General features: G+C 47.8%; 2 protein-coding genes across 2 annotated transcripts in view; one reads left to right on the top strand and one right to left on the bottom strand.

Moving 5' to 3' along the window:
• LOC128409627 (zinc finger protein 268-like) overlaps positions 1-22,001 on the bottom strand; it is a 26,537-nt gene extending 4,536 nt beyond the window's left edge. The window contains exons 1-13 of the mRNA XM_053380191.1: positions 21,539-22,001; positions 20,591-20,658; positions 18,893-18,915; positions 18,372-18,490; positions 14,491-16,243; positions 11,253-11,388; positions 8,755-8,832; positions 7,449-7,652; positions 5,780-5,894; positions 4,967-4,999; positions 4,555-4,673; positions 3,379-3,505; positions 1-95 (exon numbers count right to left, since the gene is read on the bottom strand). The exon at positions 1-95 is cut by the window's left edge and continues 1 nt beyond it. Of these exons, the coding sequence (XP_053236166.1) occupies positions 1-95; positions 3,379-3,505; positions 4,555-4,673; positions 4,967-4,999; positions 5,780-5,894; positions 7,449-7,652; positions 8,755-8,832; positions 11,253-11,388; positions 14,491-16,243; positions 18,372-18,490; positions 18,893-18,915; positions 20,591-20,614 (2,826 nt within the window). The 5' untranslated portion in view covers positions 20,615-20,658; positions 21,539-22,001. The remainder of the gene's footprint in view (positions 96-3,378; positions 3,506-4,554; positions 4,674-4,966; positions 5,000-5,779; positions 5,895-7,448; positions 7,653-8,754; positions 8,833-11,252; positions 11,389-14,490; positions 16,244-18,371; positions 18,491-18,892; positions 18,916-20,590; positions 20,659-21,538) is intronic.
• The window catches only part of LOC128408827 (uncharacterized), a 282,229-nt gene that overhangs the window by 49,060 nt on the left and 209,482 nt on the right, over positions 1-23,687 (top strand). The window lies entirely within an intron of this gene.

Here is a 23,687-nt window from a genome sequence, read left to right as displayed (position 1 = left end):
TCCTACGTGGTCCCTGGCGCTGTGGAGATCCGTTGCCGGCAGCTCGTCCATTTGTTCCAGCCGAGAGATTGTGCCAGGCTTGGTGATGGCCAGAACTGGTCAGGAAGGAAGCCGGGGAGAAGAGGAGGAAGTCACAGTCATTTCTGAGTCTACAGAAGGTGTGGGGAACCCTGGAGCCTCCGGGTCACTCTGTTTGGCCTCCCCAGACAACACCTGTCAGGAGGCCAGCAAAACAATCACTCGTTTCACAAAGTAACGAGTTGGTTCACGAGGCCAGGCCTCATGAGCGTGGCATCTCGTCCCTGTAGATCTTGCCCCTATGAGGCAGTGAAGGAATGCGTTTCTCAAATCTAAAACCTGACTGTGCAGTCAGTCTAAAAACGGGCCCTTCTCCATTAGCTAAAATCCATTAACTTGAGCACTTGAGCCAATGTATAACAAGAACCCAGCTGTATAAACAAAGCCCTCTCCTTTATCAGTACGTGACGCTTAATGGATGGCCTTGTCAGTTCCAAAGTGGAGACGGGACGGCAAAGCTGGGGCTTATCTTATCTTGTAGGTTGTAAATATCCTGACACACTGACGCACAGACTCTGCAAGACAGGGTCTGTCAGCCCCCATGCCCGGAGATGGAGATGGCGTCAAGGGAAACTCCTATAGCTAGGTGACCTCCTTACCCCAAGATAAGAGTACTGGAAGAGGAACATCTGTTTATGGTCATGGATGTCAACTTACGTACAGGAACATCTGTTTATGTTCGTGGATGTCAACTTACATGTATGAACATACGAGGCTGGATTCCTGGGGGAGGGGGGAGAGGGTGCCTGGAGGGGATATATACTGTGTGAAATCTCTTTCTTTGGGCTTGCTGTGACCTGACCACGCAAGTGCCTTTCTGCTGCTCCGGAGAGCAGAAATAAAGAACTCTTTCTCTGATTCAACCTCGGTGTCTTTTGACTCCTTCCTCTCTCTCTGGGAGCAACGCTCACCCAACCAATCAGTAAAGTCTAAAAAGGCTACAGCAGTTATAGGCATTGGGATACTGCCAGGGAGATGGCCTCCAAGTCGTCTCCAGACGATCACCGGTCTCCCGTGGAACAGCATCAGTCAATTTGCGACACGAGCCTCAGAGACATTCCAAGGCCCTTGCACACCCTTTCAGCAGAGTCTCCACAACGGAAGATTCAGACAAGAGAGCATATTTACAGCTTTATTCAATGTAGATCAGAACAAAGGAAAAACATGACTGCTTGCCTCCGTGTCCAGGAAAACAGCAGGAAGAAAAGCTATATACAAAACGGAAGCTCCCAGCGAGAACAGTGCTGGGAGCAAACAGGCATGTGATACACAACAATCATGTCTGACCCTTTTAAGGTGGAACGGAATTACCGTATTTTTCGCTCTATAAGACGCACCAGACCACAAGACGCACTTAGTTTTTGGAGGAGGAAAACAAGAAAAAAAATATTCTGAATCTCAGAAGCCGGAACAGCAAGAGGGATCGCTACGCAGTGAAAGCAGCAATCCCTCTTGCTGTTCTGGCTTCTGGGATAGCTGTGCAGCCTGCATTCGCTCCATAAGATGCACACACATTTCCCCTTACTTTTTAGGAGGGAAAAAGTGAGTCTTATAGAGCAAAAAATACGGTATTTCCTAACAGTGGGGACCAAAGTTCTCTGCCTTCCCACAGATCCCCAAAGCATTCCCCAAAGTGCTGCAATCCCGCTGGCTGTCCTGGCTTCTTGCTTGGCCGTGCACAGCCTCTCCTGGGCAATGGGAGCCTTCACCCCCTGTCCGAGAGAGGCTGCGCGTAGCTATCCCATGAGCCAGGACAGCCAGTGGGATCGCTGCACTGCGATCCTGCTGGCTGTCCTGGCTTCTGGGATTCAGAATATTTTTTTTCTTGTTTTCCTCTTCCAAAAACTAGGTACGTCTTATGGTCTGGTGCATCTTATAGATCGAAAAATAGGGTATTACGAAATATAAGCAAAATTTTGCAAATACATACATATATATTTCAGATAAGCACACATATATAAAAAAGAACAGAAAAGAAGAAAAGAAAAAATAAAAAATAAAGAGGAGAGGAGAAAGGTTGGAAGAATTTCTTCCAAATTTATTCTACAAATATCTCAATATGAAAATACCGTATTTTTCGCACTATAGGACGCACTTTTCCCCCTCCAAAAATGAAGGGGAAATGTGTGTGCGTCCTATGGTGCGAATACAGGCTTTCGCTGAAGCCTGGAGAGCCCCACCGCCAGCCCCACAAGCTCGGGGGACAGCGGGGAGGCGGAATGCTGCCATCCCACTGTCCCCCGACTTGGCTAGAAGGCTGGCGGGGGGGAGAAGCCTCCTCCTCCCCGTCGCCAGCCCCGCAAACTCGGGAGACAGCGGGAGAGGCGCAGCGCGCCATCCCGCTGTCCCCCGACTTGGCTAGAAGGCTGGCGGGGGGAGAAGCCTGCTCCTCCTCGTCGCCAGCCCTGCAAACTCGGGGGACAGCGGGAGAGGCGCAGCGCGCCCTTCCTGCTGTCCCCCGACTTGGCTAGAAGGCTGGCGGGGGGGAGAAGCCTGCTCCTCCCCGTCGCCAGCCCCGCAAACTCGGGGGACAGCGGGAGAGGCGCAGCGCGCCATCCCGCTGTCTCCCGACATGGTTTGGAGGCTGGCGGAGGGCTTCCTCCTCCCCCAGCCCCGCAAGCTCCCAGAGCGATGCCAAAGCTGCGCGCAGCTTCGGCATGGCTCTGGGTCCCGTTCTGGGGGAGGGGGAAGCTCGGGCTTCCCCCGCCCCAGCCCCGCACCTGGCGGGGGGGGGGAAATAAATTTCCCCCCCTTTATTTCCCCCCCCAAATCTAGGTGTGTCCTATGGACCAGTGCGTCCTATAGTGCGAAAAATACGGTAATAATAAAATTTCATTGATTGACTTCCATCGCTCACACTGCACTTCCTATCTACATTTTAAGCAAGATTGTATCTGTTGTTCCGTATTTTTCCAATACAATCTCACACAAATATTCTAATCAATAAGTTTTCTAAATCTTTCATAAATCTATTCTGAACACAACCAATACCTTACATTTAATCTTTGTCTACATAAATAATCATTTAAACATTTCCATTGTTTCTGGATTATATTTTTTGGTTTTTGTCTTATCAAATCAGTTAACTCTGCTAATTCCAAGTATTCGCATAATTTATTCAACCATTCTTCTTTGGTTGGAACATAATTTCCTTTCCAATTATCGGCTATTAACATCTTTTAATATTTCCTGTAAACCGCTTAGACATTTTACAGCGGTCAAGCAGTGCAGACGTTTTGGTAAAGAAATAGAAAGCTTTCCCCGCGGCCGGTGGTTTAAAACCCAGACCTGCCCTCTTACCCAGTGAGGTCGTGTTCTCATAGTTTTCTCGCATGACATCCTTGTAGAGGGTCCTTTGGTGGGCGTCCAAAAGATCCCACTCGCCATCTGTAAAATCCACAGCCACGTCCTCAAACTTCAGCAGATTCTGGGAAGGAAATCGACATTTGTGATCAGACTCGGGTAACCAGGCTGGTGTGTGTGTGTGATGTTTAGAATACTTGGGCCAAATCTACACACTATATAAAAAAAAATGCTGTGAATATGCTTAAAAAAAAACACGTTTTGAAATCTGTATGGAATTTGCCATTAGCTCACCAGCGCCACCTGGTGTCTCAATTTTATAATGCACTTTAAACACACTTAAAGCAATTATATTTGCAGCTGTATAGCTGAATCCTGACATTCTGCCTCCAAAGCTGATCACACTGTCCAGTAGCATAATAATAATAATAATAATAATAATAATAATAATAATAATATTTTTTTTTATTTATATCCCGTCCTCCCCAGCCAAAGCCAGGCTCAGAGCGGCTAACAACAGTAAAATAGCAGTTTACATAAAGTCACAGTCAATTAATTGAAATACATTCTAAAATCAATTCAGAATCAAAATAATAGCAACCATTGGGCTAGAGTTATGTGAGGATTACAGCATAGTCTTGCAGGCCCTGCAGAATAGTCTTGCATAGTCTTGCAGGCCCTGTGGAAAGATGTCAAGTCCTGCAGGGCCCTAGTCTCTTGTGACAGAGCGTTCCACCAAGTTGGGGCCAATACTGAAAAGGCCCTGGCCCTAGTTGAGACCAATCTAAACACCTTCAACTTGGGACCTCCAAGATGTTGTCATTTGTGGACCTTAAGGTCCTCTGTGGGACATACCAGGAGAGGCGGTCCCGTAGGTACGAGGGTCCTAGGCCGTATAGGGCTTTAAAGGTCAAAACCAGCACCTTAAACCTGATCCTGCACTCCACCAGGAGCCAGTGCAGCTGGTATAGCACCGGATGAATGTAATCCCGCGGTGAGAACCCCGTAAGGAGCCTCGCCGCGGCATTCTGCACCCACTGGAGTTTCTGGGTCAGTCCCAAGGGCAGCCCCACATAGAGCGAGTTACAATAATCCAGTCTGGAGGTGACCGTCGCGTGGATCACAGTGGCGAGGTCAGGGCAAGGGTGGTAAGGAGGGAATAAACACCCTCACCTGAACTACAGAGCTTGCGTCTGTTTCCATTTCACGTTGCTCCCAAGGAAATTTTCCCGAGCCAGATGGGGGGAATGTTCTTGAGTCCTTAAGACGAGACTCCGGAAGAAAGGGAGGAGCTGCAAAAAAGGCATCGTTCAGATTTCATCCTGTGCTCTCCCACCCCACCCCTGCCATCCTCATAAACAGTTTGAAAAGCCGCGGACAAGTAAGTTGCTAGTAGCAGAGAGCAAAGCTCAAAGCATGTCGCTAGTAGCAGGCAGCTCGGCTGTGTCCCCACTGTCAGAGGTGGTAGGCGCCTCTGAGCGGCAGCCGCTGGGGATCCCAAGTCGAAAGAGGGCTTCACACACTGTTTCGGCTGTTATTTATAAAACGAAACACCCCTTTGGTCCCGTCAGAGCCAGGGACGTACCAATCAGACTTTCGAGCTCCATCTTCAGGGACTCTGGAAACAAGGCAAAGAGAGAAACCGCTTTTTTTTTTTGGTATTCTGATCAACACACATTCCACCTTCCTCAAGGGAAACAGATAGCCCCATCATATACCTTAAGCAACCCTCAACAAGTGCCCAGAATCCTTTGAGGGAAATAATGCATTTTAAAAGGTATAAGTGCATACTCAAGCCATTTCTCTTTTTGTCTGCGCTGGATTCTGGAAGCAGAAATACCGGCAATGCCCTGGTTTGAGCTATGGCAACAAAGTTGTACCTTGGAAGTCGGACAGCCTAGATCTCAAATGTTTTGGCTCCCAAACAATCAAACCCGGAAGAGGGCCTTCTCGGTAGTGGCACCCGCCCTTTGGAACACCCTCCCACCAGATGTCAAAGAGAAACAGAACTACCAGACTTTTAGAAGACATCTGAAGGCAGCCCTGTTTAGGGAAGCTTTTAATGTTTAGCAGACATAAAGTAGCGTGGGCTATCGTTTAATTGTTTTTGCTTTAATTGCCGTACTTGTGTTTTTATGTTGTGAACCTCTCTGAGATCTTTTGATGCAGAGCTGTATATCAGTCTTTTAAATAATAATAATCAGTGTTTCTTTCAGGTGGGTGGGGGCCTCAAGGGTACATAGTACTGGCTAAAAGTGTGGCACATACTGTAACAATTTCACGGTGAGCCCAGCACCTTTTCAGTTGCACTGGGGTGGAGGACCAGGTGCAAATTGCCTTCACTAGAGCTTTGATGGGCGTCTCCCTTCCCAAGAGAAGCGAGAAGACCCCTGCTCACCTCGGAAGCAGTTCAGCGCCTCTCCCAAGACGGCCTTCCTCCTCTGAGAGAAATGGTGAAGCCTCAGTTCCACCTCGAGGAAGTTTCCTTGTCTGCTGCTGGAACTGCCAGTGGCCTGGAGGGAAGAGACGACAACAAGAACGACTTGGGTGAACAGTCTGCATTGCAGATACTATGCGGAAGCAACAGGATGCATGCAAATGGGCTCATCTTGGAATAAAAGAAGAATTAATCCTCCTTTCCTTGGTGAGGCTGAGAGGCTGTGACTGGGCTCAAGGCTTCATCGTGGCCGAGTGAGGACTCGAACCCTGGTCTCCCAGGTCCCGGGACACTCTAACTGGTAGACAGCACTGTCTCTCCAATGAATGGACGAGCAAGAAGCAGTCTCGTCTTTTCACTGGATTGGCAAAGTCTCACCTGCCAGCAGATTGGGAGAGGCTACGGAAAACAGATTTGAAATTAACGGCATGTTGTACGCTGAAAGAAAATGATATGAAAATGATATACCGGTAGTATTTGACTCCTACTAAGTTAGGAAGTTTTCCCAGTAGTGATGTATGGAAGTGAGAGCTGGACCATAAAGAAGGCTGATCGCCAAAGAATTGATGCTTTTGAATTATGGTGCTGGAGGAGACTCTTGAGAGTCCCATGGACTGCAAGAAGAACAAACCTCTCCATTCTGAAGGAAATCAGCCCTGAGTGCTCACTGGAAGGACAGATCCTGAAGCTGAGACTCCAATACTTTGGCCACCTCATGAGAAGAGAAGACTCCCTGGAAAAGACCCTGATGTTGGGAAAGATGGAGGGCGCAAGGAGAAGGAGACGACAGAGGACAAGATGGTTGGACAGTGTTCTCGAAGCTACCAGCATGAGTTTGACCAAACTGCGGGAGGCAGTGGAAGACAGGAGTGCCTGGCGTGCTCTGGGCCATGGGGTCACAAAGAATCCGACACGACTAAACGACTAAACAACAACAACAACAAGTTAGGGAAAATGTACAGAACAAGTAGAAACACCTGATGGAAATGTAAAGACAAAGACGGTACCTTTTATCACATGTGGTGGATGAGTAAGGCAACTAAAACCTTCTCGGAGATGATATTAGATGAATTGGGGAGAAAATGTTTAAAATAACCTTTGTTAAAAACAACCAGAAGCTTTTTTTATTAGGAATTATAGGTACCGAGATTCCAAATGACCAGAAAATACATTTAATGTATGCGACAACAGCCACACGGATGTTACTAGCCCAGAGATGGGAAGAAAAAACAATCTCAACCATGGAAGAATGGCAAACCAAGTTGATGGACTATGCTGAAATGGCAAAATTAACCGGGAAGCTCAGAAACCAAGAGGACAAGATCTTTAAAAAAGAATGAGGAAAATTTGTAATATATCTACGAGACCATTGTAAACAGATGAAAACATTAACAGAATTTTAACCACACTTGTAAAGTAACTAACAAAAAGTATAGATAATTTAGAGGGACAAGATATCTGGACAATGAATTGATATGCAGGCGTAAATATTAGCATTAGGACCCACGGAGAGTGGGGGGGAGAAGTCGCGAGATTCAGAGTATATGGACTTTTAAATGATTTTGCTATATCTTGTTTATTTTTTAAAACCAAATAAAAATCATTTCCAAAAAAAAGGAAGAAGTCTCACCTGCCGGCAGTCAATATGCTCCTGCGACCCCCCCGTTTCGCTCGGCGGATGGGTCTCCACGGACGGACTCTGCCCCCTTATCTCGATAATGTTCCCTGCAAGACTTTCCAGCCACCAGATCAGCTGTTGCTTCTGTTCTTCCAGAAAACGACAGAGATCCTTCCATTCTTGGACGATTTTCTCCCTCTCCACGTCTGCCTTCCTCTGCGATTAAAAAAGGAGGGTGAAGCATGTTTCGGGGGGAAATTAAGCTTGCTTCTGAGTGACACTGCACAGGGCTGCGAAGCAGACCCCCCCCCCGGTTCTCTTTCCTATGCACAAAAAAACACACCACATTTTCTCTCCTTCTCCCGCTCACACAGACACAGGCAAAGCCCACTCCATTCCTTTCCCTTTGAGAGCGGTGTAAGGCTCTCTATATGTGTATTCCTGGTGGCCCAACAAGGATAGCCAAACTTCTGAATGATACCATGGTCAATGGTACTGAAAGCAGCTGAGACAGAGGAGAATTAACAAGGACGTATTTCCCCATCTTTCTCTCAACAGAGGTAACCGTCCAGGGCGACCCAAGCAGTTTCTGTCCTAAAACCGGTCCTAAACCCCAATGAAATGGATCCAGAAAATCGGTTTCCTCCAAGAGCGCCTACTGGATCTGGTCCGCAACCACCCATTCGAGAACCTTGGCTGAAAATGACTTAGATTTTCAAAATATAAGTTCCTTGAGGAGTGGTTATATGACCTGTTTAAAATCAAATTTCCGCAAACTTGTAGCTGAGACGTTTCAATGAAACAGCTTTAAACACTCAAAAATGGCAGAGTACAGAGATACTACCACATTGTAATGATTGCCCAATTGTTGTTATATTTTAGGGTTGCCATATGTCTGGAGTTTCCCAGACACGGCTGGTATTCAGCCCATGTTGGTAGTGTTTTTTTCTTTTTGAGATTTTGCCAAAAAGCACAACAACTTTTGTGGGGAAAGCTCAACCAAAAAAGATAAACAACTTTTGTGTTTTGTTGTGAACTGCCCTGAGACCTCCAGGTATAGGGTGGTGTATAAGTTGAATAAATAATAATAATAATCACTTTTTGAAATATGGCGACCCTATTATATTTTGAAAATTGCTTAGAAGCCTATTTTGGCATTAAGCGCTAGTTAAATAGCACAGAGCGAGCACTTTCGCAACAGGCTTGATTGCTAGAGCAATGTACCTCTGTAGGCACTCAAAATATTTTATGCAGACATATTTCATATCGACATTATGGATTTCATCATACATAATGATAGTACGGCAAATGGGCCTACCAGCAGTTCCTTGCTCATCCTTTGGTCCTCAGAAGCATCTTCCCTCGGTCTCCTTGGACGAGGCAGGGTCTCCCGCATCTTTTCAGAGGGAAATAAGCAATACTGCTCAGTTCAGAGGTAGGTCAGTGGAGGGAGGCTTTCCCTGTTGTATTCCTGCCTGGCAGGTGGCAGTTAAAGGTGCAGGGTGTCCCTTTTGGAAAGAGCAAGGGGTGAGCACAATGACTGGTTCTCCCGGGTTTCAGGCAGGGGGAATTCCCAGCCCTTCCTGGAGACGATGGAATCTGAACCTGGGAATCTTCCGCCTGCAAAGCAAGTGAGCTATGTGCCTCAAATATAATTGTGAGATTCCGATCCTCACAGCTGAGAAAAAAGGGCTGCTGCTTTAAACAGGAACAACTAGCCCAGTGCTGCGCACACTGACTGGCAGCAGCTTTCCAGGGTTTCAAACACAGAGGCTTTCTCTGCAGTAAGGTAAAAGGACCCCTGACCATTAGGTCCAGTCGTGGCCGACTCTGGGGTTGCAGCGCTCATCTCGCTTTATTGGCCGAGGGAGCCGGCGTACAGCTTCTGGATCATGTGGCCAGCATGACTAAGCCGCTTCTGGCGAACCAGAGCAGCGCACGGAAACACCGTTTACCTCCCTGCCGGAGTGGTACCTATTTATCTACTTGCACTTTGATGTGCTTTTGAACTGCTAGGTTGGCAGGAGGTGGGACCGAGCAACGGGAGCTCACCCCGTCGCGGGGATTCGAACCGCTGACCTTCTGATCGGCAAGTCCTAGGCTCTGTGGTTTAACCCACAGCGCCACCTGCGTCCCTTTCTCTGCAGTAGAACCACAGAATTGTAGAGTCAGTAGGGACCTGAGGGTCATCTAGTCCAACCCCTTGCGATTCAGGAATCTTTTGCCCAACATGGGGCTCAAACCCACAACCCTAAAGAGTCTATTTCTCTACCAACTGAGCTATCCCGCCGTCCTACCTGGAGATGCTGGGGATTCAACCTGGGACCTTTGTACGTAGAATCGCAGAACTGTAGGGTTGGAAGAGACCCCAGGGGACATCTAGTCCAACCCACCCCCCCTGCAATGCAGGAATCTCAACTGGATCAGACATGACAGGCAGCCATGCAGCCTTCGCTTAAAAATCTCACAGAAGTGGTCTCTTGCTGTGCAAATTACACAGTGTGATGGGGAAAGGAGAGGCTGGAGGATTTTGTTAGAGGGGGTCCAACACACAGTCTCATGGCCCATAGACACCTAGAAAACTGGCAGAAAGCCCTAATAGATGAAAGGCTGAGCTCCATAACATCCTTCTGGACCATCTAGAGGGACTGGGAGCTGGGGGCACTGTTATACAGTGGTTCTGCTCCTTTCTCCTGGGCCGTGTCCAGAAAGTGGTGTGGGGGGATGAGTGTTCAGACCCCAGGGCTCTCACGTGGGGTGCCTCAGGGTTCTGTCCTCTACCCCATGCTTTTCAATATCTACATGCAGCTGCTGGGAGAGATCATCAGGGGGTTTGAGCTGGGTGTTCATCAGTATGCAGATGATACCCAGCTCTACATCTCAAATCAGAACCAGTGAAGGCGGTCAAGGTCCTGTGTGAGTGTCTGGAGGCGGTTGGAAGATGGATGGCGGTTAACGGATTGAGGTTGAATCCTGACAAGACAGAAGTACTGTTCTTGGGGGACAGGGGGTGGGCTGGTGTGGAGGACTCCCTGGTCCTGAATGGGGTAACTGTGCCCCTGAAGGACCAGGTGTGCAGCCTGGGAGTCATTTTGGACTCACAGCTGTCCAAGGAGACGCTGGTCAATTCTGTGTCCAGGGCAGCTGTTTACCAGCTCTATCTGGGACGCAGGCTGAGACCCTACCTGCCTGCAGACAGTCTCGTCTGAGTGGTGCATGCTCTGGTTATCTCTCGCTTGGACTACTGCAATGCGCTCTATGTGGGGCTACCTTTGAAGGTGACCCGGAAACTACAACTAATCCAGAATGTGGCAGCTAGACTGGTGACTGGGAGTGGCCGCCGAGACCACATAACACCGGTCTTGAAAGATCTTCATTGGCTCCCAGTACGTTTCCAAGCACAATTCAAAGTGTTGGTGCTGACCTTTAAAGCCCTAAATGGCCTCGGTCCTGTATACCTGAAGGAGTGTCTCCACCCCCATCGTCCAGCCCAGACACTGAGGTCCAGCACTGAGGGCCTTCTGGCGGTTCCCTCGCTGCGAGGTTACAGGGAACCAGGCAGAGGGTCATCTTAGTAGTAGCGTCTGCCTTGTGGAACACCCTCCCCGTAGATGTCAAGGCAATAAACAACTATTTTACTTTTAAAGGGCAACTGAAGGCGGCCCTGTTTAGGGAAGTTTTTTATGTCTGACACTGTATTGTTTTTAATATTCGGTTGGAAGCCGCCCAGCGCAGGGTTTTTGACCCCCAAAGGAGGGGAAATGCCCAGAAAGGGGGGGCGCAGGTGAAAACCCGCCACCTCTGCCCCAAACTTACCTGAGCAGGTTCCAGGGTGCTCCCACTACCCCCCACTGATGATGCGGAATAAAGCTGATGTAGGGAATGTGGGACAGCTGGACGAGGAGGAGCAGAATAACGATGAAGGGGGAAGTTTTCAGGAAAAGGCCGAGCACTTCAATGGCTGCCCTGGGCAAAAGGTGATTTTCTCCATCCTGAAGCAGCAAGCCTTGAAACGAAAGGGATCTACCCCAAACAGATCCCCTGATTTGGAGGAGGAGGAGGGGAGCAAGATCTGCCCCCACCCGGTCCGCGGATGCTCCCCGCTTTTGTTTCCGCGGAGGCGGAGGAGGCGCCGCCAAGCGCTTTGATCTTCTTTCCCTTTGATGTGCCTCCTTCCCTCCGTTCTCCGCAGCGATTGGGCGCAGCCGGGCGAAGCTCCGCCCCCACCGCAGAGAGAAGGACCGCGGCTGCCGCCAGGCGCTTAAAGGATGCTCAGAGCCCTCTTGCGGGGACGGGCAGAGGAGCCAGGGGTTGCCAACTGACCGGGGAAACCAGCTCTCAAGCCTTAAGGCAGGGGTCAGCAAACTTTTTCAGCAGGGGGCCGGTCCACTGTCCCTCAGACCTTGTGGGGGGCCAGACTATATTTTGGGAAAAAATAATGAACAAATTCCTATGCCCCACAAATACCCCAGAGATGCATTTTAAATAAAAGACACATTCTGCTCATGTAAAAACACGCTGATTCGTGGACCGTCCGCAGGCCAGATTGAGAAGGCGATTGGGCCGGATTCGGCCCCCGGGGCTTAGTTTGCCTACCCATGCCTTAAGAAGAGGGATGAAACTAGGTTTTCTTTCACCTGGGTCAAAGACTTGGTTTGGCACCCCCTCACACATTATTATTATTAGTGCTTTTTCTGGGGGTACGTATACCCCTAAACATTTTGTGAATCTAAGTTTGGCCTCATTGAGGGGCAGTATTTCTATATGAGTAGGAAAATGAGAGTACCCCTAAACATTATTTTAGAAAAAAAGCACTGATTATTATTATTATTACTGCATTATTAGCAACAACAACGATGACAACAATGGCTGACAACAATTGCAATTAAAGACATTATAGGTTGGCTACATTTTCCTTCCAAATTACAGGAAGGGTTAAATGCGAAGTACATCAGCATGTCAATTCTTTCATTGCGGGTGTTTTATTTTCAGTATAAACAGGACTCCGTTTTTGTAGCTGATTGTATGTATTCACATGGTGTAAACATGTATGTCGTCCTCTAGATCCAAACACACACACAGAGAGAACACATAATCAAGCAATGCTCCAAATTGCTCATCTTGTGAATTTGCCATTTAAATTGTTTAATCGTGACAACAGTTCCTGTTTCCAAAACGTACAGGAGGTCTGATTTCTTCACCACTTTTAATTGACCACTGAGATTTTGGTCCCTGCCAGATGGCGTCTACCAAGAGTTCGCGGTGGTTCCCACTTATTAAAACGAAGCATACCCAGGCCAGTTACCTGTCAAAGCTCCCACTTGCCATGCTTAGAATCGCTTTCACAGAATTACGATTCCAATGGACGCTACGGCAAAGTACATTGTGAAGAGAGGCTTTGTCTGTGTGGACAACCCTGCATGGAGGGCCTGTGCCACTATTTACTGCAGTGCCCGTTATATATAGACCCAAGAGACCGATTCATAAAACCCCTTGTTTCCAAATGGAACTCACTTGAATAGGGTAGAAAGGGTGAAATGGCTGCTGAGCGATACTGATGACTTTGCAACTTATAAAGTAGCACTCTATGCGTTGGCAGCTAAGAAGATCAGGAGGAAAGAACTAGATAAAATAGCGGTCAACTGCAAAGGGGATTCGGATATTTAATTTTACTAGAGAATCTTCTGCTATTCTATTTTATGCCACAAACAATTTTAGTACAGTGGTACCTCAGGTTAAGAACTTAATTTGTTCTGGAGGTCTGTTCTTAATCTGAAGCACCACTTTAGCTAATGGGGCCTCCAGCTGCCGCTGCGCCGCCAGACCACGATTTCTGTTCTCATCCTGAAGCAAAGTTCTTAACCTGAGGTACTATTTCTGGGTTAGCGGAGTCTGTAACCTGAAGCGTCTGTAACCCGAGGTACCACTGTACTTGTGACTGTGGTTTATATTGTATGTGTGGTGCCTGATGATTTTTATGGTTATTGCTGTTTTTCCTTTTGTTATTTTTCTGAATGATGCCATGGCCTATGCCTAGTGCAATAAAAGTCTATGATGATGATGATGTATGTATGTATATATGTATGTATGCATTTGTTTTCCAGCAAGAATTAAAAAATAAACTGTGCCTACACAAACAGCGGGACGCAGGTGGCGCTGTGGGTTAAACCACAGAGCCTAGGGCTTGCCGATCAGAAGGTCAGCGGTTCGAATACCCGCGACGGGGTGAGCTCCAGTTGCTTGGTCCCTGCTCCTGCCAACCTAGCAGTTCGGAAGCACGTCAAAGTGCAAGTAGATAAACAGGTACTGCTCTGGCAGGAAGGAAAACGGCATTTCTGTGCGCTGCTCTGGTTCGCCAGAAGCGGCTTAGTCATGCTGGCCACGTGACCCGGAAGCTGTACGCCGGCTCCCTCGGCCAATAAAGCGAGATGAGCGCCGCAACCCCAGAGTCGGCCACGACTGGACCTAATGGTCAGGGGTCCCTTTACCTTTACACAAACAGCACTTTTTATTTTCTGTTAAAACATCCTTCTTGACTTTTCAATAAACTTTTAAAGGTGGCTAACAAAAAACAAGATGCACAATCCTTTTCTGTTTTGACTGCTTCGGGCCTTTTGCCTTCTTAAGAAACATGATGTAGAAATGCTGAAATAGGGGCAGAGGATGGATTTTTGGTTTTGCATTTTGTCCTCACTTACCCAGCTTTGGGAAAGTAGTGTGAGGGTGGATGGGGGGTGTCAAATGCTGCTGAGGGCAGCCAAAAAAGGCCTTGTGTGTTGGACCTCCCTGTTCTAGCTCCATACAAGATCCTAATAAAAAGACCTGGCTCATCTCTCCAGCCCCTTAAAAAAATATTAAGCCCTGTTTCCACACCTTTATTTGATGTCTAGAACCCGACAGGAATTTACATCTGATATAATGTCTCCAGCAAGGCAGATATGGAACCAAAGAAACGTGGATTTTTATTTTGCAAAACATAGGAGAGCAGTGTACAAGAGCCACCGCTGGCAACCTCCCATCAGCTCTGCCACTACGCTTTTCTCAGTCAATTTGTCAATCCCAGCCTACATAGTTTATCTGGTACTTGATGGACTGGGAGTCACGATGAACTTTGCTGTCGTCTGTTTTTGCATTTATAGCCTCTAGGTGGCTGGTTTTATGGTGCTCGACAAAATGCGGCCTCGTATAGAAGCTCTCGCCGCAATACATGCATTTATACGGTTTCTCTCCCGTGTGGGTTTTCTGATGAGCGATAAGGTTCGAACTCAGGTTGAACCTTTTCCCGCACTCGGAGCACTGGTAGGGTTTCTCTCCCGTGTGGGTCCGTTGGTGTCGAATCAGGGCAGAGCTACAGGTGAAACACTTGCTGCAGTCTGAGCATTCGAAGGGCTTTTCGCCCGTGTGCGTCCGCTGGTGAACGTTGAGCTGCGAACTCACGCTGAAAAACTTGCCGCAGTCCTGGCACTGGTAGGGCTTCTCACCCGTGTGGGTTCTCTGGTGAGTGATAAGGTTCGAGTTCAGAGTGAAACTCTTCCCGCAGTCGGCGCAGTTGTATGGTTTCTCTCCGGTGTGGATCCTCTGATGTCGGAGGAAGCTAGAGCTGCAGGAAAAGCTCTTCCCGCACTCGGCGCAGTCGTACGGCTTCTCGCCTCGGTGCAGTTTCTTGTGTGCGTTGAGGCTGGATTTCAAGTAGACGCTCGTGGGGCAGTCCCCGCACTTGTACAGTTTCTTCCCCGTGTGGATTTTCTCGTGGGCGTTCAGGCTCGATCGCACGCTGAAGCTTTTCCCGCAAGCCGAGCACTCAAAGGGCTTCTCTCCGGTATGTGTCCTCTGATGCACACTGAGCTGGGAGCTGACGCTGAAGGTTTTGCCACAATCCGAGCATTCATAGGGCTTCTCGCCCGTGTGAGTCCTTTGGTGACGGTTGAGGCTTGAGCTGCAGCCGAAGCTTTTCCCGCAGTCCGAGCAGTCGTACGGCTTGTCCTCCGTGTGGATCCTCTGGTGCCTGATAAGGCTGGAGCTGCAGTTGAAACTCCTGCCGCAGTTTGCGCACTGATAAGGTTTCTCCCCCGTGTGGATTCTCTCATGTGCGATAAGGTTCGAGCTCTGGCTGAAGCCTTTCCCGCAGGCCGAGCAGGTGTAGGGCTTTTCTCCCTTGTGGGTCCTCACGTGCGGGATGAGGGCGGACTTCTGGCTGAAGCTTTTCCCACAGTCGGAGCACTTGTATGGCTTCTCGCCCGTGTGGATCCTCTCGTGGGCGACCAGGCTCGATTTTAAACTGAAGCTCCTCCCGCACTCGGAGCACTCGTACGGCTTCTCCTCCGTGTGGATCCTCTCGTGGGCGATGAGGCTCGAGGTCTGGCTGAAGCTTCTCCCGCACACCGAACACTCGTACGGTTTCTCCTCGGTGTGGATTCTCTCGTGAGCGACGAGGGTCGATTTCTTACCAAAGCTCTTCCCACAGCTCGGACACTTGTGCGGCTTCTCGCCAGTGTGGATTCTTTCGTGAGCAATAAGGTTCGAGCTGTTGCTGAAGCTTTTCCCACACTTGCTACACGCCAGTTGCCTCTTGTTGGCGCCGACTTTGTTTCCCGCTGCACGAAGGACCAGCTTGTTTCGGCCTCCTCTTCCTGGAGGTGTCCCCTTTTGCTTTTGCTCGTTTTCCAAAGTCACGTCCTGCCGAGGAGACGGGGAAACGGTGTTATTGGCTTTTCCTAACAATCTCCCGGGTATATCTAATTGTTCAGAACTGTCAGCACCGCAAGTTGTTTCGTCGCTGTTCTCCTTTTCGGTTGTCAACCCTTGACCTATCAAAAAAGGGAGAGAGTAAAATAAGCACTTTTAGCAGCCATTTTGGTAATACAGTGGTACCTCGGGTTACAGACGCATCAGGTTACAGACTCCACTAACCTAGAAATATTACCTCGGGTTAAGAACTTTGCTTCAGGATGGGAACAGAAATTGTGCTCTGGTGGTGCTGGAAATCATCAAAGGTTCCTCTGCAAGAGGCTCAGTAAATCACGCATGAAAAATTGCCTTATCTGAACATCTAGTCAGACATAGATGTGCAGTGAACTCTCCTTCATTGGAGGTTTTTAAGCAGAAGTTGGATGGTCCTCTGTCATGGATAATAATAATAATAATAATAATAATAATAATAATAATAATAATAATATAATATTTATATCCCACCCACTCTGGGCAGCTCCCAACAAAATATTACAAATAGTATAAAACATCAAAAAAAACTTCCCTAAACAGGGTTGCCTTTGGATGTCTCCTAAAAGTCAGATAGATGTTTTTTTCCTTGACATCTGGTGGGAGGGTGTTCCACAGGGCAGGCGCCACTACCGAGAAGGCCCTCTGCCTGGTTCCCTGTAACTTCACTTCTCACAGCAAGTGAACCACCAGAAGGCCCTCGGTGCTGGATCTCAGTGTTGAATGATGGGGGTGGAGATGCTACTATAGGTAAACTGGGCCGAGGCCATTTAGGGCTTTAATTGAGATTCCTGCATTGCAGCAGGTTGGACTAGGTGACTCTCAGTGTCCCTTCTCTGATTCCATGTCCATTTAAAAAACAAAAGAGACCCTGCAAATTAAGGACAGCCTGACCAAACACAAATAAACAGCCTCAGAGATTTAAATTTAATTTATTCATACATACACACACACACACACACACACACACACACACACACCGTATTTTTTGCTTTATAAGACTCACTTTTTCCCTCCTAAAAAGTAAGGGGAAATGTGTGTGCATCTTATGGAGCGAATGCAGGCTGCGCAGCTATCACAGAAGCCAGAACAGCAAGAGGGATTACTGCTTTCCCTGTGCAGCGATCCCTCTTGCTGTTCTGGCTTCTGAGATTCAGATTATTATTTTTTCTTGTTTTCCTCCTCCAAAAACTAGGTGCGTCTTGTGGTCTGGTGCGTCTTACAGAGCGAAAAATATGGTGTGTGTGTGTGTGTGTGTGTGTGTGTGTGTGTGTGTATATATATATATATATATATATATATATAAAATCACTCGACTGTAGCCTCTAAGCCATTTACAAGAAATATTAAGATTATCAACATAAGATTTAAAAATAATTAGACTTATCAGGAAAAGAGATTAAGACATGTCTAGATAGGCTTGCGTAAAGATAAATATTTCAAGCTGAAAACAGTTCAGTGAAGGCCTGACGGCAATAGGCAGGGAGTTCCAAAGTTAAAATGTTACCATGGAAAAAGACAAATTTCTTACAAGCGCAGAATAAGTACTGGGATCCTGCAAGTTAAAGTGGTCTCACACACAGGGATGGATGGCATTCTTATAATTTTTTTAAAAAATATAAAAAATTACATATACGTACAGTGGTACCTCGGTTTTCGAACGTCTCTGTTGACGAACAATTCGGTTTTCGAACACGCCTCGGAAGTCAAACATGCCACACGGCTTCCGCTGAGTGCAAGATCCTGAGGCCTATCTGCCGGCTGTTGAGTTTTTGGTTTTCGAACGTTTCAGAACTCGAACGGTCTTCCGGAACAGATTACGTCCGAAAACCGAGGTACCACTGTATAAGTATGTACAGTGGTACCTCGGGTTAAGTACCTAATTTGTTCCGGAGGTCCGTTCTTAACCTGAAACTGTTCTTAACCTGAGGCACCACTTTAGCTAATGGGGCCTCCTGCTGCCGCCGTAGCACGATTTCTGTTCTCATCCTGAAGCAAAGTTCTTAACCTGAAGCACTATTTCTGGGTTAGCGGAGTCTGTAACCTGAAGCGTCTGTAACTTGAAGCGTATGTAACCTGAGGTACCACTGTATACTTTTCAGCCATGGTTATGGACTTGCAGGGAGCGGGGTAAGGATGAGGAACTGCAATCTCTACCCACCCCAATCTACTTTTGCACCATGGCTGGAGCAGAATCAAGAAAAACTCATATTCAACCTTTGCATCCAAGGATCTCCTCCTGAAATGTGGACTTTTCCTCCAAATGAGCACCGGCTCTCTGTTTCGACTCCACCAGAAATGGTTTAGTTTTTTGGGGAAGCTTGATGCCTTCCTTGCTGGAGAAAAGAGACAGAGAAGGATGTTCAAGACAGGCATAATAATAATAATTTATTTATATTCCACCCATCTGGCTGGGTTTCCCAGTCACTCTGGGCGCCTTCCAGCAAAATATTAAAATAGAATAATTCATCAAGTATTAAAAGCTTCCCTAAGCAGGGCTGCCTTCAGATGTCTTCTAAAAGTCAGATAGTGGTTTATATCTTTGACATCTGGTGGGAGGGAGTTCCACAGGGCAGGCGCCACCACCGAGAAGGCCCTCTGCCTGGTTCCAGGCAGCATCAGATACAAGACGTGTCCCTACCCCATGGTCGGACCACCCCACATTTGAGGCCCCTTTCCAGCTCCGCTGAAGGTGAAACCCGCAGTAAGGATCCCCTGTACCCATAATTCAAGCTCACCTGTCTCCCAGAGCCTCAACAACCTGGAAAAAACAAAAACAAAACAGCAGTTAGCAGGGTTACTGGTGGCTACAAAGGGGGAAGGGGGGGTTACTGGTTTGTGGGGGGTAGTGATGTTAAATTCTCGAGAACAATGTTTTGGAGAAGGTTCTCGATTAATGAGGTGTGTAGATTTAAAGCAGCTGTGTAGAAGACACAGAATTTACAGTTTTTTGGAGAATATTCTCCGGAGAACATTCTCACCTCACATCACTAGTGGGGGGCTTTTCGTTTTTATGATGCATTTTGTGTTTTTGTGTTGTGAACTGCCCTAAGAGCTACAGATGGAAAAGAGGTATACAAATTTAATAAACAATAATTTAAAAGTCAGGATACGTTTTGAAGGCACTTCCAGGAGATAATTTATAGGCAGAACTGCTCACTGTGCTGCTTGTGGGTATTTTAAAGGCTACAAATATTTATTTATGAAAGTATTTCTGCACTGTTCTATCTATCTATCTATCTATCTATCTATCTATCTATCTATCATCTATCTATCTATCTATCTATCTATCTATCTATCTATCTATCTATTTGCGTGTGCTCGTGTGTCTGTTTGTATCTATATTAACATTAAAATACAAAACACAATTAAAAGAATACAGATAATCCTTAAGGTGACAGGCTAATCCGTTTTTTTTAAAAAAGTAGAAAATATAATCAGCAAGAAGTCCAGCTGGCAATAAAAACGTATTTGAGAGACTCCTGAAAGTCAAAAGTGAGGAGGCTTTTGCCAAATCTCTGCTGGGAAAGCAGTTACATAGCAGGCGATTGTGTACCCTAAACGCCCAACTTCTACCAGAGGCAAGGTGGACCTCTTTAAAACAAGGACCCATTAAAAGCACCTCTTCAGGTGATCTTCATAAACAAGCTGGATTTTAAGGGCCTATAGCACATTATGTTGTTGTTATTATTATTATTATTATTATTATTATTATTATTATTATTACTATTATTACTATTTGCACCTTTCCTTAAAGGAGCTCTTGGTGGCATTCACAGTACTCCCTGTTATCAAAAACACAGCGATGTGGGTTAGACTGGGAGACAAAGGCCACCATGTGAGCTTCACAGCTGAGTGGGGATTCGAACTCTCATCGCCAGGGTCTTAGTCCAACACCCTAACCACTGCACCACGCTGCCTTCCTTCACTGATTTACCACTGAGTTTCCCTGTCTCTTCCACCTTACGCAACGTTGCAAAAACCGAACGGCACTTTGCAGGCTGCAAGAACTCACGGTACCAGCGTCATTCACCTTTGCAGAATAAGGTGTACTTAAGAGTGCCGGACTAGGGCTTAGGAGGCTGGGGTTTGAATCCCTGCTCAGCGATCACGGGGCAATCTTCGGCCAGTCTCTCTACCTCACCTACCTCACAAGGTTGTTGTGGGGTTTAAGGGGGGGGGGGCAGAGACGTTGCCTTGAGCTTCACAGAGCAAAAGATGGGAAATAAATGCAATAATATATAGATATGTTTTTAAAAGCAGGCATTGATCCTGTTATACATGGGCTAGACTAGAAGCCGAGGTAGAGAGAGGAAAAAGTGCCCCAGGCATATCTCTTTTAAACAACAACAACAACAACAACAACCCAACAAGTTTTGGCTGGGTTTGAGGGATAATTGGGGCACGAACCGCAAACCACCCACAAAATCCCTTACCTGACTCAGCTGCGTGCCATCCATTCCTCCAGTTCCTCTCCTTCCCTGGACGGTTTGACTCAGCAGAGGTGAGATGCTAAGCACGTGTGGGGGAATAGAGAGAGGTAACTCAGAGGCAGGGGAAATTCTGCAGAGAACAACAGGTCCTGGAGTAGGCGATGGCTGAAATCCTCTGCACGCTAGACTGAGCAAGGGCAGTGGCTCAGGGGCTGAGCATCCAAAACTCACTGAATTATAGAGTTGTGGAGCTGGAAGGGACCCGAGGGTCATCTAGTCCAACCCGCTGCAATGTAGGAATCTCAGCTCAAGCATCTAAGTCAGATGGTCCCTAAAAGCCCTGAATTCAATTCCTATCATCTCTGGGGTAGGACTGGGAATGTCTCAAACCCTGCAGACTGCTGCTGCTGCCAGTCAGTGAATACAACAGCTGACTCGACAGAAGGCAGCCAAGCCTTATGAGGAGCGGTCGAAGGAGCTGGACAAGAGGAGACTGAGAGGAGATACAAGAGCCACCATCAAATATCTGAAGCGCTGTCACATGGAAGAGGGAGCATGCTTGTTTTCTCCTGCTCTGGAGGGTAGGACTCGAACCAAGTGCTTCAAGCTGTAAGAAAAGAGATTCCGACTCAATGTATGGAAAAACTTTCTGACAGCAAGAGCTGTTTGACCGTGGAAGGGAGGTTTGCACTCTCCTTCCTTGTAAGTTTTCAAGCAGAGGTTGGACGACCATCCGTCATGGATGCTTTAGCTGAGATTCCTGCACTGCAGCGGGTTGGACTAGATGACCCTTGGAGATCCCTTCCAACTCTACGATCCTTTTTTAAAAAATTGCATTTTATTTGTTAACATTCTTATATTACATCAGTAAACGTTGTCATATTACGTTACAGGACTTACTATAATTTCCAACATGTATACAAAAACGATATACAAATTTTATATACCTAGAAAGAAAATTTTCTTTCCAACTCTACGATCCTAGGGTTCTCCGGGGATTTCAAGCCCCACTGAAGCTTCCTCGGGAGTAGGCGCGCCTAGACCTCCCGACACGTGGGCAGGCGAGTGGAAAAGGCGCACCAAGTAGCTATTTTGGAGATGCTTAGGGGGGCGCGCGCGCGTGTGGTACCCTGTTTTCTCCGGGCGCCCTGTTGATGTTAGGGGCGGCGATGATCCGGATCAGGCGCTTCTTTCCTTGCAAAGCTGCCTGAGCTGTCGTCGGGCAAAGGCGAGTCTCCCGTCCAGGCTCCAAGGGCGCAGGAGGCTCCTCCGCCGATCCCGCTGCACATCTGGGGTTGCTGGGTGGGTGGGTGCCTCTCCCCGCCCCCAAGGCTTCAGAGGCACCCCCGGATGCTAAATCCGCCGCTTGGCAAGAAGCTCAGCCCCTTCCGTCCGACCTCCATCCCTCCCTCCGGAGCCGGACGAGACGAGACGTGCGCGCCCTGCGCTCTTCGCCCTCTGCTGGTCGCTGCTGGCCGGAGGCGGTCGTTTCCATCTCCCCCAAAAAGTATTCCTGAGCCCGTGCAGAGCGCCTTCCTGCAAAGAGTAATGCAGTCCCCCGCTTTTTGTCTGGGCGAATCAACAAACAAAAAAGCTACAGACGGAGGATCTCTTTCTCTTTCTAGATTTTCATTTATATTTTTCACCATTGCAGTTTTCGACATTGCATTGCATTACATTCAGGAGGAACTGAACATCGACTTCACTGCATATTCTAATCATTCCATATTTTCCCTTTCTTGTTTCTTGTTTGTTTCTCGTTTGTTTCCCTTGCTTGATTCTCGTTTTAAACTCCGTTATAGTGCTGGGTTGGAGGGAACCTGGGAACAGGGAACCAGGTGGTTGGAGAATGGATGGCGGCTAATGGATTGAGGTTGAATCCTGACAAAACAGAAGTACTGTTCTTGTGGGAGAGGGAGCGGGCAGGTGTGGGGGACTCCCTGGTCCTGAATGGGGTAACTGTGCCCCTGAAGGACCAGGTGCGCAGCCTGGGAGTCACTCTGGACTCACAGCTGTCCATGGAGGCGCAGGTTAATTCTGTGTCCAGGGTAGCTGTCTACCAGCTCCACCTGGTATGCAGGCTGAGACCCTCCCTGCCTGTGGACTGTCACACCAGAGTGGTGCATGCTCTAGTTATAACCCGCTGGGACTACTGCAATGTGCTCTACGTGGGGCTACCTTTGAAGGTGACCTGGAAACTACAACTAATCCAGAACGCGGCAGCTAGACTGGTGACTGGGAGTGGCCGCTGAGACCATATAACACCGGTCTTGAAAGAGCTACATTGGCTCCCAGTACATTTCAGAGCACAGAGTGTTGGTGCTGACCTTTAAAGCCCTAAACGGCCTTGGCCCAGTATACCTGAAGGAGTGTCTCCACCCCCATCGTTCAGCCCGGACACTGAGGTCCAGCCCTGAGGGCCTTCTGGCGGTTCCCTCACTGTGAGAAGCCAAGTTACAGGGAACCAGGCAGAGGGCCTTTTCGGTAGTGGCGCCCTCCCTGTGGAACGCCCTCCCACCAGATGTCAAAGAGATAAACAACTACCTGACATTTAGAAGACATCTGAAGGCAGAAGTTTTTAATGTGTGACATTTTAATGTATTTTTAATCTTTGTTGGAAGCCGCCCAGAGTAGCTGGGGAAACCCAGCCAGATGGGCGGGTACAAACAAACAAACAAATACCTGCTAAGACATCACCTTGCCAACAAAGGTCCGTATAGTAAAAGCTATGGTTTTCCCAGTAGTGATGTATGGAAGTGAGAGCTGGACCATCAAGAAGGCTGATCGCCGAAGAATTGATGCTTTTGAATTCTGGTGCTGGAGGAGACTCTTGAGAGTCCCATGGACTGCAAGAAGATCAAACGTATCCATTCTGAAGGAAATCAGCCCTGAGTGCTCACTGGAAGGACAGATCCTGAAGCTGAGGCTCCAAGACTTTGGCCACCTCATGAGAAGAGAAGACTCCCTAGAAAAGACCCTGATGTTGGGAAAGATGGAGGGCACAAGGAGAAGGGGACGACAGAGGACGAGATGGTGGGACAGTGTTCTCGAAGCTACCAGCATGAGTTTGACCAAACTACGGGAGGCAGTGGAAGACAGA

The sequence above is a fragment of the Podarcis raffonei genome, chromosome 2 (genome assembly GCF_027172205.1).
Source record: "Podarcis raffonei isolate rPodRaf1 chromosome 2, rPodRaf1.pri, whole genome shotgun sequence".
Classification (NCBI taxonomy): Eukaryota; Metazoa; Chordata; class Lepidosauria; order Squamata; family Lacertidae; genus Podarcis; species Podarcis raffonei.
This window is presented reverse-complemented; position numbering and strand designations above follow the sequence as displayed.